Genomic DNA, 16,887 nt, shown 5'->3' with positions numbered 1-16,887 from the left:
CTCTCTCTCTCTCTCTCTCTCTCTCTCTCTCTCTCTCTCTCTCTCTCTCTCGTATATTCCTTACCCATGTCGAGGTATTCATACACAGTCACAGATCCCGGCTGAAGAAGACCCACATTCATCATCTTGTGGAGCCTGAATGCGATTTTATCTTCTCTTTTGTTGGACACCTAAGGGAGGAGAGAGAGAGAGAGGGAGAGAGGGAGAGAGAGAGAGAGACAAACAAATGCATTAACAACTCAGGTTTAAAAGGTCAAGTTCTGTGTGTGTGCGTGTGTGTGTGTGTGTGTGTGTGTGTGTGTGTGTGTGTGTGTGTGTGTGTGTGTGTGTGTGTGTGTGCGTGTGTGTGTGTGTGATTGACGTACCTGGTCCAGGTAGATGATCAGTGAACCCTTCGGGGATAGCATCTTGTCCATCTCAAACTTCTCGATGTACCTTTCTTTACCCGTGGAGAGCTGGAGGTATAGAGTAAAAAAAAGTTGTTAGCCTGTTAGCAACTTCGGTAGCCAATGGGAAAATGCATTGAAAACAACAAAGTGAAAACAACTTTGGCTAGAGAACTGCACCCCTGGCAAGGCTGAACTCAACCGAACCGAACCAGATCGAATCGAATCGAGTCGCACTGAATCGCTGAATATTTTTAAAGAATCGACTCTGAATCGCAATCACTGTGAATCAAGATTGAATCGCATCGTTTAGTTGCGCAGGTATACGATTCACACCCCCACTGGTTATCTGATATATTGCACAGGGCATTTTCCCGGAAGGCCGTCGGTCCCCAGGGGCAGACACTGGGGTTTTTTTGTCGTACAGTTTGGAGGGGGAGGCACATTGGTCCATCTTCAATATATACGGTGGACTGAGTACAACAGGGTTTGGTACAAACATGGCTTGTATGTCTGAGGAGTCAGTTAAAAAAACATCGCCTGGTTGTTTTTTTTAGAGCCGCAGTCACAATATTGGAACACATGGAAACCTGGTGATACTACATGGATGGACACACTGCGTTGATATAAACACTAGATGCCTTTTTGGCATGACCCAACTCAGGCCATCAATCAATCAATCAATCAATCAGTCAGTCAGTCAATATTATTTATATAAAACGTTATCAAACAAAACTGTCTTTCAATGGGCTAGAGAGTAGAGAAGGAAAAAACTATTATAAATAAAAGATAAAATATATTATAACTATAAAGATAAGAAAAAAACTATATTTTATTATAGATAGTAGACTAGATAACCAACTAACTATCACCAAGGCAGATGGAAATAAAGCTGTTTTAGCCAACCACCACACCATGGTCATCATTAACTCTCAGGTACAGCATTCTATTGAGGGAAAGGCGAGGTGGGTCGGAAAATACAGTAGGTTTGCTCAGTCCATTAGTGCCCTGTCACAATTTTCAGGCCCCATGATCTGACCAGACGGGGTGGAAACTTGGGTACCCCATACCAACTAAACCTTTGACCAGACGTCAGCCATTCGTTCTAATACAAAAGAGCGGTCAACTGTGCAAGTACCAGCATCTATTTTGCTTCACTTACTTTGGTGAGATCAGTACTATCCACGTTGAAGCCGGTGAGCAGGCCGATATCCAGAATTGACATTGTAGCCGGCCGATCCTTGTGGAGATACCTGAGAATAGAAGAATAAGGGTAATGTTAGAAGGCTAGATCAATGATGATGAGTGAGGGAATGGTTGCATAAGTGGATGGACAGAGGGATAAATGGATGAGCAAAATAATTAATAAAAATATGAATGACGGAATGATCACTGACAACCATTATTCAATCAATTATTCTCTCTCTCTACCTCTTCACCATTCTCAAAAGCCTCACAACAAGAGCTACTGCTAATTCTCATCTCTCTCTCTCTTTCTCTCTCTCTCTCTCTCTCTCTCTCTCTCTCTCTCTCTCTCTCTCTCTCTCTCTCTCTCTCTCTCTCGGACTGGAGGAAACCTTCCAAAGTGGGCTAAGAGTGTGTGTTCTGGGAAGATGCCTGCACAGGTGCACACCTGTGCAGCTTTGCTGTTCTCATGGCCCTCTATGACATCAACACTTTTCTTGACTTATAAAGCCCGCTGCAACCTTGTCCCACTGTTCCAGTCATTCACTTTGCCAGTTAATTAGTCAAATCACCTGTTTCTAACACTTCACTTCAAACAGGTGATTTGACTAACTCACTGATGCGGTGAATTTACGCAGACGAATTACAAATTTACAGACACTTACACTCATGAGGACATGGCAGCAATACTTGGGAGTTTGGCCTCCGAAGAGCAAGCCACGCCATGTATACTGGGCGTCAAACTCACATCAAACTTATCAAGAAGAAAAAGCATGAAAACCTAAAAAGACTTGCACATTACGTTCATGTGGCTGTGGATGTGGATGTGTGTGTGTGTGTGTGTGTGTGTGTGTGCGTGCGTGCGTGCGTGCGTGTGTGTGTGTGTGTGTGTGTGTGTGTGTGTGCGTGTGTGTGTGTGCGTGCGTGCGTGCGTGCCTTCACATTTGTGTGCTGATAGACACCACTACAGGTGTACCAGAAAAAAAAAGTCACGGCTGATTTTGATCAGTGTGTCTATTCCACAAACAGGATTTCTCCTTGCTAGCTGACATAAGACACAAGCTTGACCCCTGTAGATCAGTTACTCGGTGAAGTTAGCTGTGCAAAGGATTGTTCCAGTGTTTTTTTTTTTTACTTATACTTATACTACTGGATATTTACTTATATTGTCACTTTTAGTATCTTATGAACTTACAGGACATTGATTGTCAGCAGCCAGGTCTCAAGAGCTCCCTCAAGTGACACTGTGGAAGAAACAGAAGAAGATATTGACATTGTCCGGCAGAAACCTTGTACCTCCACGTTTTTGAAAAAATATTTTATATTCGTTCATTATTCATTATGAAGAGTACATCAGTATTACTGTTCAATCTCCATGAGTAAATATGTATGAAACATTAGTATCAAATTTGAATGTTGAAATGTTTATTCATTTAGAAAATTGTGATTTAAAAATCATTAAGTAAAAACAAATGAAAAGTGGTGTAGTTAGGGAGGTGGACTTAAGATTTGGGTTGTTGGGGTTGTTGTTTCAAAAAAACTTTAATTCATTTCATTACTGTAAACTGCATGCAATATCTGATCTGACAGTTATTTGCAGTACAGTTATTTTCATATAACAACCCCCTTAAAGTAAAGGACTACATGCCTTGTTCATCTTTCCTGGCTTTTCATGAAACCACTATATAGAACCATGTTATTAAGTGTCGAAAAGGAAGCGTAAGTGAGGAACAAAGCTAACCTAAAATAACCTTCCAAGATATTTTCCATGAATGGGATTTTTATGTTCGACATTCTGCTGCTGGACCCACCTTTGTTTTGCTTTTCCAGCGTGACACTCAAATCGAACATCTTGCAGTCCATATCTATTTCACTTGGCTGGGCGTAGTAGAGAGTCATTACCTAAGGAGAGAGCCAAGCCTATTATACAGTAGTATTAACTTTATTCCATCCTTTCAAGTTTTACCCCATTGTCGTTTAACCCGTTTCTGGACCCGAAAGTATCGTTGCTAACAACTTAGGAGCTCAGAGCAGGTTGCCAAAGTGAGATTGCATTTCAACTAGTGGTGTCCCTTACGATTCGATTACGATTCGGGAGGCAACGATTTGATTTGAATCGATTCAGTCTGATTCTACTATGCATTTGCAATGCATTACATTTTCTACTTAGCAGCTCAGTGCAGGTTGCCAATATGAGATAGCATTTCAACAAAGTAAGTTGCTACCTTAAGGCATTTTCAGACTTAGTCTCTGTTAAGTGAACCAAACTCAGTCCTCTTTAAGTGGACCAAAAAGTGAACCAACAGCGAAAGGACTGAGTTAGTATATCACGTATATTACATATTGTTAGTGTATTACGAAAAGAGCTGGCCAATCTTTCTGGTCCTGTTAGGGTTTTATGGTGTGTCACTACTCTAGAGCTCTCCTTAAGTTTTTAAACCTAGTTACAAGTGTAACTTGTTAGCACTCATAAGTGAATTGTACTGAGACCTTGTCAATAAAGGTCTCAGTTCGGTTCACTGCCAAGGGGTCTAGGTACACTTTGGAGCATTCACATAACCGCAGAAAATGCTGAGTCACAGGTTTGAGTTCACTTATATGCCTGAAAGGGACCAGGTGTGAAAACACCCTTAGCTAGCAACAATGCCATCGAGAAATGCACAGCTGGTCGGCTATTGGTCATCATTCAGAACACAGCAGAAGAGTATTGAATATGAAGGCTATTTATATATTTTGACTAATGCAGTGTATTAGTCTTTTTTTATTTTATTTTATTGTTTTGATTCAATTCAATTCTTTGTCCATGTGCATGGCACAGTGCATGGTCCATATCAAAGTATACAAAACAACATGTTTCAATACATTACGTAATTATAAATTAAAAGGAAATGATCATACAATCCCAGTTTCATTGGAAAGGCATGTCACACTTTTGTCACGTTTTAACCTGTCAAACTTACCGATAGAGTTGCCTGTCCAGTTCCAGTAGCAAGTACTGTGAGGTTCTGGTTCAAATCCATCTGCCGACAACATATTAAATTTTATTATATTATCTTGTTATGTTACGTTATGCTATGTTACGTTATGTTACTGACATTGCTTTGAAAAGCATTACTCATACACACCTTGTCTGACCGGGTTAGGAAGGAGTTAGACTTAGTGAAGGTCCATTTAACAGGCTTGCTGCGGCCAGACACTTTAAGCTCGATCTCCAAATTCTGATCCTGCTGCTTGGCCTGGGAAGTGTACTCTGCTACCGCCTGGAATACCATGATGGTCGACTGGAGAGGAAAGGACAGAAAGAAGAGTTGATATGCCTAGTTTAGATTCCTCCAACTTTGAGAAATGATTGGCAGTGTTGCACTTGTGGAAAGGGATTTACGCATGGTTTGTTTAGGGTTGTGGAGGAATTTGCTGGCAAGACAATAGAGGGATTACGTTTTTTTTTCTTGTAGACAGGCTTTGGAGAGCCTATGACTTTAGCATTAGCTTACATACAGAATGGGGATATCTAGGAGATGCTAGTTGAGCAATATGCTACTTCTTGGAAAATCATGACTGGAGAGGAAGGGACAGAAAGAAGAGGTATGTTATGCCTAGTTTAGATTACTACAGCTTTGAGAAATTATATTGGCAGAGTTGCACTGGTGGAGGGAGTTTCCCCTGTGGTTTGTTGACGTTTGCCTTGGTGACGTGCACTTCAGCCTTGGGTGGGGGTGTGGGGAGAGGTAAGAGTGGGATTCGAACTTGCAAGGATGTAGGTGTAACTCAGTCATGCTGACGATAGTTAGATTTACAGTTGACATGCCTATTTTTAATCATTCATGAAAATACGAATCATGTCCCTTGTCGGTTTCGCATGATATAACTGCCAAATATGGGACGATTCCATATTTCAAGGAATGGGTGGCATCCCTCTAACTACTTAAACAGCAGCTTTCTTAAGGTTTGTGTGAAAAACAATTTATTTAAACATGCTTGTTTTATTGTTGTATTATTGTGAGTGGAAGTGTGCCTCCTTTTTCCCACATGGTATCATGGGAGCTATAGGAAAAAGGGACCTTGCGTCCTCCACTTGTGCTTGTGGCCTCGTACCAAGAAGTAATAGGCTCGTTTGCAACCACGCAGGAAAAGATTTGATCAAAACGTGATTTGCTTAGTCTTAAAAAGGAGGGGATAACTGCGTCGCAACCAAGCTGGACACATCAGGACGACGAGATTTCAACAGCGGCAAAGAAGGTGGATCTATAGGTCTGTGGGTGGATCTACCTTTTTTGACAGCGGGTGTACCAGGGTGCCCTCTCGTGGAATTAAATAATCATGGCGCTAATTCCATGACGCGCTTACCAACGTCGGCACATGCTTGTGAAATGCGAGACTCTCTCTGCCTCTCGAAGAGAAATCGGATGGTCTTGAGGTAGAGATACAGGTTACCACTCTGTGAATCATGGTACAACTCTTAGTTAAATTTGTGATGATTTGGCTTCACTTCCATGTAATAATTCAGTTAATTAGTACTCACTTTAGGCTATTCATTTTGTGTTTTGGGACCAAAGTCGTCATTCAGATAGGACCGTTTTAAAATTACTTAACAGCGCCAACCCATCCTACGAGGATTGAACCCAGGTGTTCAATATGTAGCTTTACCATGGCGCGCCAACCACAAAGGCCACTCTGTTTCGTGCACTTTCATACATAAAAGACAAGATAAGTCTCTCGCAACGGGTCTGTTTCCACATTAACCATCAGCAACTACAGACTTCCTGTGTTTCGATGCAGTTTCGAACCGGGGACCTCACGAATGGAAGTCAGGCGCGCAACCACTACTCCAACCGTCGAGCAGGCGGCCCGCGGAATAGTACTGCTTTTGTAACCTACGGCATACACTCCTAACGTGGCGAAGATGGAGCATCTGACGACAGGGTGGTTTGTTTCTCTTTTTTACTGTTGTAAGTGGGTTGTGCGACCATACATATGGATGATACCACTCTGAGTATGCTGCATTTGAGCATGAAATGCATTTCAGCATGTAGAAAATGAAGCACGTTCAACTACACACACATGAATCACATGAGCTATGAACACCAATCACGGCAGATTCCTCGCATCATGGAGGAGGTCTTTATGCCCAGCAGTAGGTTTTTGTTACTGCTTGGCTGCTTGACAAAACTTTTGTTCCCGCGATGGTTCAACGCCATGTGTCACGACTGCCAAGCAGAGGTCACTCCCTTCAACTGCGTCGTGAACGGCAATTCTAACCAGGATGCTTCTCGTGGACACAGTGAGCATGCTCGCTGCCTAGCAAATATTCAACCTCGTCGAAGAAACGCCATCATGAACGCCCTTAATACTTCATGATGACATCACTGACAATAGCATTATATTTAAATATCTCGCAAAAGCTCAATTGTAAGTAATTTTGTCATTTTCAAACAGGATGGTGAATGAAAAATAGTCCCCCAAAAATGGTTTTGGCTAGGCTGACAATTGAGAAACTCAATTGTTTTCTCAATGGAGGCGGGGCATCAGCAAAACGTGAGGTCACAAGTCCAAGTGGAGGACGCAAGGTTGCATATTGGAATGCATACAAGGTCTGTACCTGTGTGGATCCATAGCCACCTCCGAAAAACTGCTGTTGGTTGAGCCAGTGGACGATGGGAGCTGCCTTTTCAAACTCCCCAGCCCTCACCAGAGCCAGCAGGGCATAAGCTGTGGCCTCCAGGGTAAACTGGTTGTTTCCGGCCACCTCCCAGTGAGTATTGCCTAAAGAAAGAAAGAAAGAAAGAAAGAAAGAAAGAAAGAAAGAAGGAAAGACGGAAAGAAAGACGGAATTAAAGAAATATTTTGCTACAATTTTCAATATGAAATGTTAGCTATGCAAGATTACTCTGGCATAGTTGATTTGTAAATACATTTCTGTAAGGGCAGACTTTTATAGTACACATGACTAGCCATTGACAAAAAATAGCTCATGACTGAACCATTCCCATGGCAGTAAGAGTTCCGTCAATCCAATTGACTTTAATATACTATGTTTTTACACTACAATGGTTGCTCATGGAGCCTTTGACACATACATTTGTAGATATTCCTTTGATATAGTTCCACTAGTTGCAAATAGTGGGCATAGTATAGTATATAGTATATAGTTTATAGTATGTAGTATATACTGTAGTATAGAAGTGGTAAAGGTAAGTGTATTTTTTTTTCTACTTCGCATTTGCTTGTTATTTAGTGGACCTGTTCTGTCAGGAAGCAGCTGCCTGTAGACATATTTGAATCTATGTGAATCATGTGATCAACAACTTCCTGCTCCCCGCTTGTCACTACTGTGGCTCTTCCATGGATCTGAACTGAACAATCTGTAAGCCCAACCAGAGAGGTTCTATGGGTAGTACGAGAGAGGAATCTCGTGACTTTTTCCGGGTGGTACTGTCCACTAAGTGGCGCCATCCAGACAGCGCAGAGGAGCGCAGAGGCTGTTAGAATGAATGGGGTCCCATGGAGCTCAACCACGATGCTGCCATTGCTTTGGGAGAGAATTGGTGTCATTGTTTCATTTTATTTTTCCAAAAGACAGGATAGATTATCCTTTCAAACAGCATTTAGTTTGAATGTTTAAACTCGCTGGATCTTTGTAAAATACGTATTTATTGTCAATATAACGTCACGAGTGGCTTCACACACTGCGTTTGGATTGGTCGGCCGGCTGCATTGCTGTGATCATGACGGCCGTAAAGCAATTTTGTTAGCAAGATGCTAGCGGAGCCTGACTCATACATGCCAAAGCTGTAGGAAATCAGAAGGACATATCTCCCAGGTTATTGTACATTTAATTTAAATCCACATTGGTTTCCCAGAACAGTAATATTGCCAAGTTTCAGCCGAAAGCGAGCACAATTGTCAGTTATTAGCGCCAGCCTTATGAGCTCTGCTGTCTCGACAGCGCTCCCTAGGTGAACTGCAGGCACGGGTTGGAGGGCGAGATTGAACACTGTATGTAAACCCACTGTGGCCCACCTGTGGAGTGTTTGAACAAGACTTCCTGGTTCAGTTTGCCCTCATTGGCTAGGGCATACGAAACCATGGCGACCGCATAGGGATTGGTCAGAGTGCTCAGTCGGCCCTCAAGGTACTTTGTGGCCTTTTCCATGCTGCCTGGAAGACTCTAGGGAAAGAAAAGGGCAACATGACCAGGAACATGAATATGCAAGTACTGTACAGTACGTTTCAAAGGCAATGATAATATACTGTATATAGCAGCAGCCTAACACACTCTCTCTCTCTCTCTCTCTCTCTCTCTCTCTCTCTCTCTCTCTCTCTCTCTCTCTCTCTCTCTCTCTCTCTCTCTCTCTCTCTCTCTCTCACACACACACACACACACACACACACACACACACACACACACACACACACACACACAGACGCTGAAACAGACAGACTCACAGCAACTTTCTCGATGCAAAGCCTCCTGCCCTCCTGCATGGCGATCAGCACAAACGCAGTCATGGAAGCATCCGCATCCTTTCCTCTCACATTGCCCTGGAAACAAGAACATAATGTCCTGAATGCAGATACATTGCCTGCACACAGTGCCACTGACTGCTTCGAGTGGACTTGAAACAAAATCATCTGAAAGGGCCCCCCACTAAATACATACAATGAGTTGGGGACCAAATTCTGGGACCGCCACCTTAACTTGGTCACGGGACAACTGACCCATTTGACCCCCCCTTCTGGCTGCCCTTGCCTGCTTATAATTCTATGAGATGGTTACACTTAATTGTACTGACCCTTGTTACATTAATTAGGTACAGTATATCCATCCCCGAAATGTATAGCTGACCTAACCCATTTTAGTCTAAGCCACCTACACACAAAAAAATGCCTGCCCTGCCCTTTTTGGGAAAAGGTGCCTTCTGCGTATTAAAACCTAAATATCTCAGCCTCCGAAGTACATACAAATATGAAATGAGTTGCATTAAACGTCATCTTGCATTACAATGTGTTCATTCCGCCCTAACATACCACGTTTTTTAATATAAAAAGCTAAAATCACAAGAGACTGAATGCATACAGTATGTCGCTCCAGGCGCCAAAGGTCAAACAGCATATGAGCAGCATCAGGCTAAAATGGGTTAAGAATCAGTGTCCACCATACCACCATCTCGCCGTGGTACACATTGAAGGTCTCCTTGAAGATGCCGTCGGGCTGCTGCGAGTTCAGGACCAGCCATTTGAGAGCTTCACAGATGACCTTATCCTCAATGCTGATGATTTCACTGGCGATGGAGAAGACCTTAGCCACATACGCTGTCAGCCTGAATACACAAATAGAAAGGCCGTTACATACAACTACAGGCAGGCAGGCAGGCAGACACAGACAGCCAGATAGACAGACAGACAGACCTACAGACAGATAGATAGGTATAGATTCACCTACCAAGCGCTACTTGGTTTGTCTTTCCACACCGCAAAGCCCCCGTCTGCCTTACGGAAGGCCAACTGCTGCTGGTAACCTGGTAACAGTGAAGGCAAAGGAATGCATTGTTGAGACTTACCCCAAGAACACACCGAACACAACAAAAGATACACAGATATCAGAACCTCTCGCTCATCAGATTAGCAATGAAGAAAGAGACAGTTACAAGCATCACTCAAGTTTATGTATTTTCATGTGCAATTCAATTCCATGATGTTGATGTACTACAATTTGAGGGGCAACTCACTCATGTCGTTGCACTTTGTAGGGTAACTGAGTAATGCTGATGTACTATCATTTGTGGTCCATCTCACCCAAGTTGATGTATTTCACAGCCTCTGCTCTCTTCTCCAGTCCCACGTTCTCCCACTGGACCGTCTTGTCCAAGTAGTTTGTGGCGGTGAGGGGAAGGGTCATGTATATCATGTTCTGCTCTCCGCATCCCCTCGGCTGCACTATCAGGGAGCCCATGGAGTCCCCAGTAATGGCCTTCTCAATGGTCAGACTTAGTTGCTCTCCTGAAAAGATAGAATAGAGTAGTGTTGAGGAGAACAGAGTGGAGTTAAGTAGGTAGAGTAGAAAACAGTAGTGTAGAGCACAGAACATGGAGTCTCCTGTGACGGCCTTCTCAATGGTCAGGCTGATTTGTTTTCCTTTTGAGACAGAATAGAGAAGAGATCATAGTTAAGAAGAGTAGAGTTGAATATAGTTCAGCAGAGTAGACTAGAGTTGAGTAGAGTAAAGTTGAGTAGAGTTCAGTTGAGGTAAGTAGAGTAGAGTAAAGTAGAGCACATGGATTTCCCAGCAATGGCCTTCTCAATGGTCACGCTGAGTTTCTGTCCCGTTTATGCAAAGTAGCATAGAGCTGATTAGAGTACGGTAGGGCAGAGTACAATAGAGTTGAGCAGAGAAGTATAGATTGAGTATAATTCAGCAGAGTAGACTATATATAATAGTATAGAGTTGAATAAAGTAGAGTTGAGTAGAGTTTAGTTGAGTAAAGTAGGGTAGAGTAGAATAGAATAAAGAGCACATGGATTTCTCAGCGATGGCCTTCTGAATGGTCAGGCTGTGTTTCTCTCCTGTAAGTGGAATAGAGTTGAGTAGAGTGGAGTTTAGTAGAGTTAAATAGAGTAGAGTATAGTTCAGTAGAGTGGAGTTTAGTAGAGTTAAATAGAGTAGAGTATAGTTCAGTAGAGTAGAGTTGAATAAAGTATATTTGAGTGTTTAGTTGAGTAAAGTAGGGTACAGAAGAGTAGAGTAGAGTAGAGTAGAGTAGAGTAGAGTAGAGTAGAGTAGAGTAGAGTAGAGTAGTGGAGAGCACATGGAATCTCCCATAATAGCCCTCCGATTGGTCAGGCTGGGTTTCTCTCCTGTTATGCAAAGTGGAGTAGAGTTGAGTAGAGTACAGTAGAGTTGAATGCAGTAGAGTAGCATAGATTAGAGCATGTGGATTCACTAAGTGATGGCCTTCTCAATGGTCAGGGTGGATTGCTGTCCTTGATGACGTAGAATAGAATAGAATAGAATAGAATAGAATAGAATAGAATAGAATAGAATACCTAGTGGAATAGGTATGGTGCTGATGAGAGGTCACTTACCTGAGACAGGGAAGCAGGCAAGCATACGAATATGAATACTCACAATGTGGAAATTTGTCATCAGTTTCAACACAGACATATAAGCAATTAAACAATGATCTGCTACGATGCGGAGGACAGGTCACTAAGGGCCAAAACATACCAAGGCGGAACGGAACGGTCGCAGGACGGACGCGGTCTTTCTGCTTAGTTTTGGCCGGCGTGCTTTTCTCTGCCTTTCACACTGACAGCGTCGGCGTGCGCGCCCGCCCGACTACCGCCGGTTGGTGTGTAAGGACAGATAGGTTTCAATGTATTTTCACCGACGCCGGTAAAAAACGCGGCCGTTCCGCGACGCTTTACCGCCTTGGTGTGTAAGACCCCTTATGCCTCTTTTCCACTGCTGGTTTTCTGGTAGGCCTGCAGCTCGACACAGCGCCACTCAGCCGTCACTTTGTGCTTTATGATAGAGCTGTGTTGTGCCTATGTGAAAAGCAAAAAGTGGCGGCAGAGTCGCGCTGTGTCGAGCTGTAGGCCTACTAGAAAACCTGCAGAGGAGAGGTCACTAACATGGCAAAGTGCTTTTGGTGCAGTGCAGACGAGAGATAACTAACCTGAGACAGTGAAGTAGGTGCTGGCTGGTGTGTTGGGCACTTGTTTCCTAGGGATTTCGCTCTGAATATACTCTTTCTGTTCCCCTCCTAATTTGGAAAGACACACACACACACACACACACACACACACACACACACACACACACACACACACACAGAGGGTGAGACTTGTTATCAATTGATGTCAGCATTATAAAGGCTGAACATGGCGACAATCTGACTTCAGCCATTCATTATAATATAAAGGGAGTGGCCAACACGGTATGTAGTGTTCATCATATGATCTACTTACCAGCAGGGTCCAGGACGATTTTAGTCACAGCTTTCTCGGTTCTTACGCCCTCAGACTGTGAAAACGAACACACAAGAAAGCATTTAAGGCAATTTGGAAGGGGCAGGCTCAGTTGCAAACATGCAAAGAATACTCCGACTTTTAACCCATTGGTGGTAGCATTTCGGTTGTGCACAAGTCATGTAAAAAACCCTCTTAAACCTCCTCACCCGTAGCCCTTCTGGATGATTTTGCACTGATAACTGCTACCCACATAGTAATGGCGCTGCCCTTGTAACCTTGGATGACAAGGTGAATTCCAAACTTTTACCTCACACTTCATCAATGTTGGCAGACATGTTAACAGGAGAAGCAGCTCACCACATCCTGAAAGTCCTTCTTGACACCATCTGTCAGGTGGAAGTCATGGCAGTCGTGGGATGGTCGCCTTGACCTCAAAGGTATGATTGCCCAGCTCCACCTTATTACCACGCCCACTAACCTCACCCATTCTGACATTTATACGCATGAACGGCGTGTTCCATGTTCGTTACGCCTCTTTTTGGGGGAAAACATTGGGGGAAAGCCAATGCAAGTCAATTGGTGGTGTTGGGAAAGAATAAATGAAAGACAAGGACCTGTGGACTAGCGTTGTTCACGCTCAACATGCCGAAAACGTGTTGTGTTGTCGGCTGTTCAAATAATATAGCCAAACAGCCGTGGCTGAAGCATGGACTGTGTTCATTTAGGCTAGCCGATGTAGCATGTAAGTTAATGAGACGTTCGGTTTGTTTTCCTCTATAAAGGGGCGCAACGCACATTTACGAGCAAAGTACCCGGATGGCAGTTCATGCGTATATGGCTACCACAGCATATCCGCTCTGTAAATTCCAATTAGCCTGCCCAGCAGGCCTTTCTCAATGATTTTGCACTATAGCGACTGCTAACCAAATAGCAATGGATGCAATGGATGTTGAGGTGGATTCCAAAGTTTGACCTCACACATCATCATCGACAAATTAACAGGAGAAGTAGCTCACCACAACCAGAAGGTCCTTCTTGACACCATCGGTGAGGTGGGAGTCGTACACGGCCGCCTTGACCTCGATGGTGTGCTTGCCCAGTTCCATGGGGATGATCACGTAGGGAACTGCCCAGGACGACATGGGGGCCAGCCTCTCGATAGTGGTGCGGTACTTGGTCTTCTTGGTGGCAATGCTGCAGATGTCCTTGTTCTCAAAGAGCTCCAGACGCACCTAGTGGAAGGAAATGCGATCATTAACGCCCTTGGCCCCGAGCCTGTTGTTACCCTACTGCCACTAAAATTGTTATGATCAAGTCTTAATCTGTTATTTGAAGTTTGAGATGAAGTCATGGCAACCAATGTTGCTATGATGTATTTAAAGGGGCTCTATGTAGGACTAAAAGTTTGATTAATCACTTTCCCGAGTCAGCAGATGCTTATTTGGGTCATTAGTAAGTGAACGATGACTCTCGCGACCACTTTCACGGTCGGTCTGCTGAGAACCCCAAATGTAACTTTTTGACAGAGCGGTTCGCTACGAGTGACGTGGTAAACATTTCAGTCACTTCTCTTTCGAAAAATTACTTTACACACCGTATTCAGATTTGTATCAACTGCTGGCATTCTGTGATGAAAAACATTCTCACAGCGAGCTTATTTAAACAGCATTTTTTCATGACGGTGTAGATTTTGAGACAGGCATGCCACGGGCAGCGTACAAACTACGTCATCCTATATTGTGCCCCTTTAAGTCGTACTGTCAATGTGGAAAGGTGGGCCCATCTGCACAAAGAGGCTTCACTCTCAGAAATAAAGGTACAGTGACGGTACAATTAAGTTCTTTCAGGTACAAATCTCTCAAATGTGCCTTGTACCAACCATGCACCAAAAAACATGTCATTATCTTATTCATAATTTAAACTTTACGTAAAAGTTTGAACCAATGAAATAATATGACACAAAAAACAATGTTGTCAAGGCAAAAATCCATTGACATGCCATGACTTTATCCAATGAAAAGTTATACCTTGATTTCGTAGTCGTTGTAGTTGTACAGTATGGCCTTGATTTCGATCTGCTCGTTACGGACTGCAGAGTAGGGCAACTTCAGGTCTATGAAGAAATCCTTCAAAACAACCATCTCATATGGGTCCGCCACACAGATACCTGAACGCAGAGTTGTTAAAAGCAAAAGTAAATGTAAATTCATTGTGTAAGTATAATACTTGCACATGATATGACATAGTGATTATACTAGGGTTAGGGTTGTTTCTTTTTTTTTTTACCTCCGCCAAGGAGGTTATGTTTTCAGTCATGTTGGTTTGTCGGTTTGTTTGTCTGTCGGCAAGGATAACTAAAAAATGTATGAACGAATTTGGATGAAACTTTGTGGACTTGTTGGAAATGACAATAGGAACAAGTTATTCAATTTTGATGGTGATCCGGACCATGGTCCGGAACCAGGAGTTTTTTAAAGATTCGTGCCCATTGCGGGATAGAGCGCATTTTGACATTCTAGTTTCTAACTTCACAGAAGGCAGAAATGGGCCTACCGTGTGTTTTAGATATGCTGACGGCTGTGACCACCCAGCTGGTAATTGAGTCTTTCAGGAAGCTCCTCTTTGTCAGTTCAGTGGTAGCGCTATTAGACGGAAAGATAACACAGGGTCAAAGATAAATGATATGCAACAGAAAAAGCACAGCAAAAGGCACAACAAATTATTAATATTACTGTTGTATATTTTCAAAAATAATTACAAGCGCTTTTAACATGTTAATTTCCACGGTATTACCATCATTGAAATAACAATATGCTATTGGCATTTTTAAGCAGCTGTTTTTTGTGTTTTTATTTTGCCAATTAGGGCTTCCGTACACCGGCTCTGACAAAGTGCCTAGCACTGCTCCGCAAAAGTTTGACTCCATTGTTTTCAATAGAACCCCGCACACTGGCGCCGATGTCCACGGACATTCGCGGATGTCGGATAGCGATTAGAGAAAAGTTCTATTTTGGCGTCGCCGCCCATTGACGCTAGTTTTGTTATAATGGGAGTCAATGGAGGGTCCTCCCAACAATGCAAATAGTATATAGTGTGCAAATAGTGTGCATGTGCATCAGTGTTAATTTTGTCAGCTTTTTTTTATTTAGTCGTAGTCTTAGTCACAATGACGAAAATCAATTTTAGTCTTAGTCATATTTTAGTCATTGCCTTCCCAATTTAGTCTTAGTCTTTGTCTAAATGACAAAAATCAATTTTAGTCTTAGTCAATTTTTAGTCATTTTAGTCATTTTAGTCAACACTGTACATAATAGAACTTCTCCACACACTGCTTCTCTTTTTAACATACTGTACATCATTGACTGTACAGAGTAAAGCTTCTCCGCACACTGCTTCTCTTTTTAACATACATCACACTGTGCAGAATGAAACTTATTCACACACTGGTGTTAAATAAAATAGAGAAAAAGAGAACCAGTGTTAATTTAGTCAGCTTTTTAAATTTTAGTCTTAGTCTTAGTCACAATGACGAAAATCAATTTTAGTCTTAGTCATATTTTAGTCATTGCCTTCCCAATTTAGTCTTAGTCTTAGTCTAAATGACGAAAATCAAAAAAGGGCTTTGACGAAATATTTTAGTCATAGTCATGGTTGACGAAATTAACACTGGTGTGCGTGTGTGCGTGTGTGTGTGTGTGTGTGTGTGTGTGTGTGTGTGTGTGTGTGCGTGTGCGTGCGTGTGTGTGTGTAAGTGTGTGTAAGTGTGTCAAGTGTGCATCTCTCACCAGTTAGCATCTCCTTTGGGGCATTCAGGTAGTGTCATGTCCTTATCATCATCCTCCCAAAGCCAGCTCTCTGGGAACTGGGAACGGGACACGATGTCGTCCGACTCGGAGTAGAAAGCATCGTCATCATCATCGCCTGGCAGGAAAATAGATAGTTTAGTTAGTTTGCTTTCATTTTCTTTCTTCTTACTTTCTCTGAACAAGCCACAGTGTCATATGACTCTAAATAGAAAGCATCATAATTGTCTTCAAGTAGCAGGAAAAGATACAATTTATTTTCCGTTTTCAATTGTTTTGCTTTCAACTTATTGTTAGCAGTGTTAAATTACTCAAGTTTCCAAAAACTTCCATTTCTAATGCCGCCAAAAAGGTTATGTTTTCGGTTGTGTTGGTTCGTCTGTCTGTTTGTTTGTCTATTTGTTTGCTTGTCTGTCTGTTTGTCAGCAGGATAACTCAAAAACTTATGAACGGATTTGGCTGACACTTGGTGGAATTGTTGGAATTGACCCAAGGAACAAGTGATTGAATTCTGGTGGTGATCCGGATCACGAACCGGAACC

General features: G+C 42.7%; 1 protein-coding gene across 1 annotated transcript in view; it reads right to left on the bottom strand.

Moving 5' to 3' along the window:
• Window positions 1–16,887, bottom strand: part of LOC134457907 (complement C3-like) — a 32,437-nt gene that overhangs the window by 393 nt on the left and 15,157 nt on the right. Inside the window, exons 18-36 of the mRNA XM_063209924.1 lie at window positions 16,328–16,463; window positions 15,096–15,184; window positions 14,570–14,709; window positions 13,559–13,774; window positions 12,540–12,594; window positions 12,248–12,334; window positions 10,368–10,571; window positions 10,015–10,090; window positions 9,733–9,892; window positions 9,018–9,113; window positions 8,592–8,739; window positions 7,171–7,334; window positions 4,697–4,852; window positions 4,532–4,591; window positions 3,383–3,473; window positions 2,767–2,815; window positions 1,549–1,639; window positions 366–455; window positions 48–170 (exon numbers count right to left, since the gene is read on the bottom strand). Coding sequence (XP_063065994.1) covers window positions 48–170; window positions 366–455; window positions 1,549–1,639; window positions 2,767–2,815; window positions 3,383–3,473; window positions 4,532–4,591; window positions 4,697–4,852; window positions 7,171–7,334; window positions 8,592–8,739; window positions 9,018–9,113; window positions 9,733–9,892; window positions 10,015–10,090; window positions 10,368–10,571; window positions 12,248–12,334; window positions 12,540–12,594; window positions 13,559–13,774; window positions 14,570–14,709; window positions 15,096–15,184; window positions 16,328–16,463 — 2,231 coding nt within the window. The remainder of the gene's footprint in view (window positions 1–47; window positions 171–365; window positions 456–1,548; window positions 1,640–2,766; window positions 2,816–3,382; window positions 3,474–4,531; window positions 4,592–4,696; window positions 4,853–7,170; window positions 7,335–8,591; window positions 8,740–9,017; window positions 9,114–9,732; window positions 9,893–10,014; window positions 10,091–10,367; window positions 10,572–12,247; window positions 12,335–12,539; window positions 12,595–13,558; window positions 13,775–14,569; window positions 14,710–15,095; window positions 15,185–16,327; window positions 16,464–16,887) is intronic.

This window comes from Engraulis encrasicolus, chromosome 1, assembly GCF_034702125.1.
Source record: "Engraulis encrasicolus isolate BLACKSEA-1 chromosome 1, IST_EnEncr_1.0, whole genome shotgun sequence".
Taxonomy (NCBI): Eukaryota; Metazoa; Chordata; class Actinopteri; order Clupeiformes; family Engraulidae; genus Engraulis; species Engraulis encrasicolus.
This window is presented reverse-complemented; position numbering and strand designations above follow the sequence as displayed.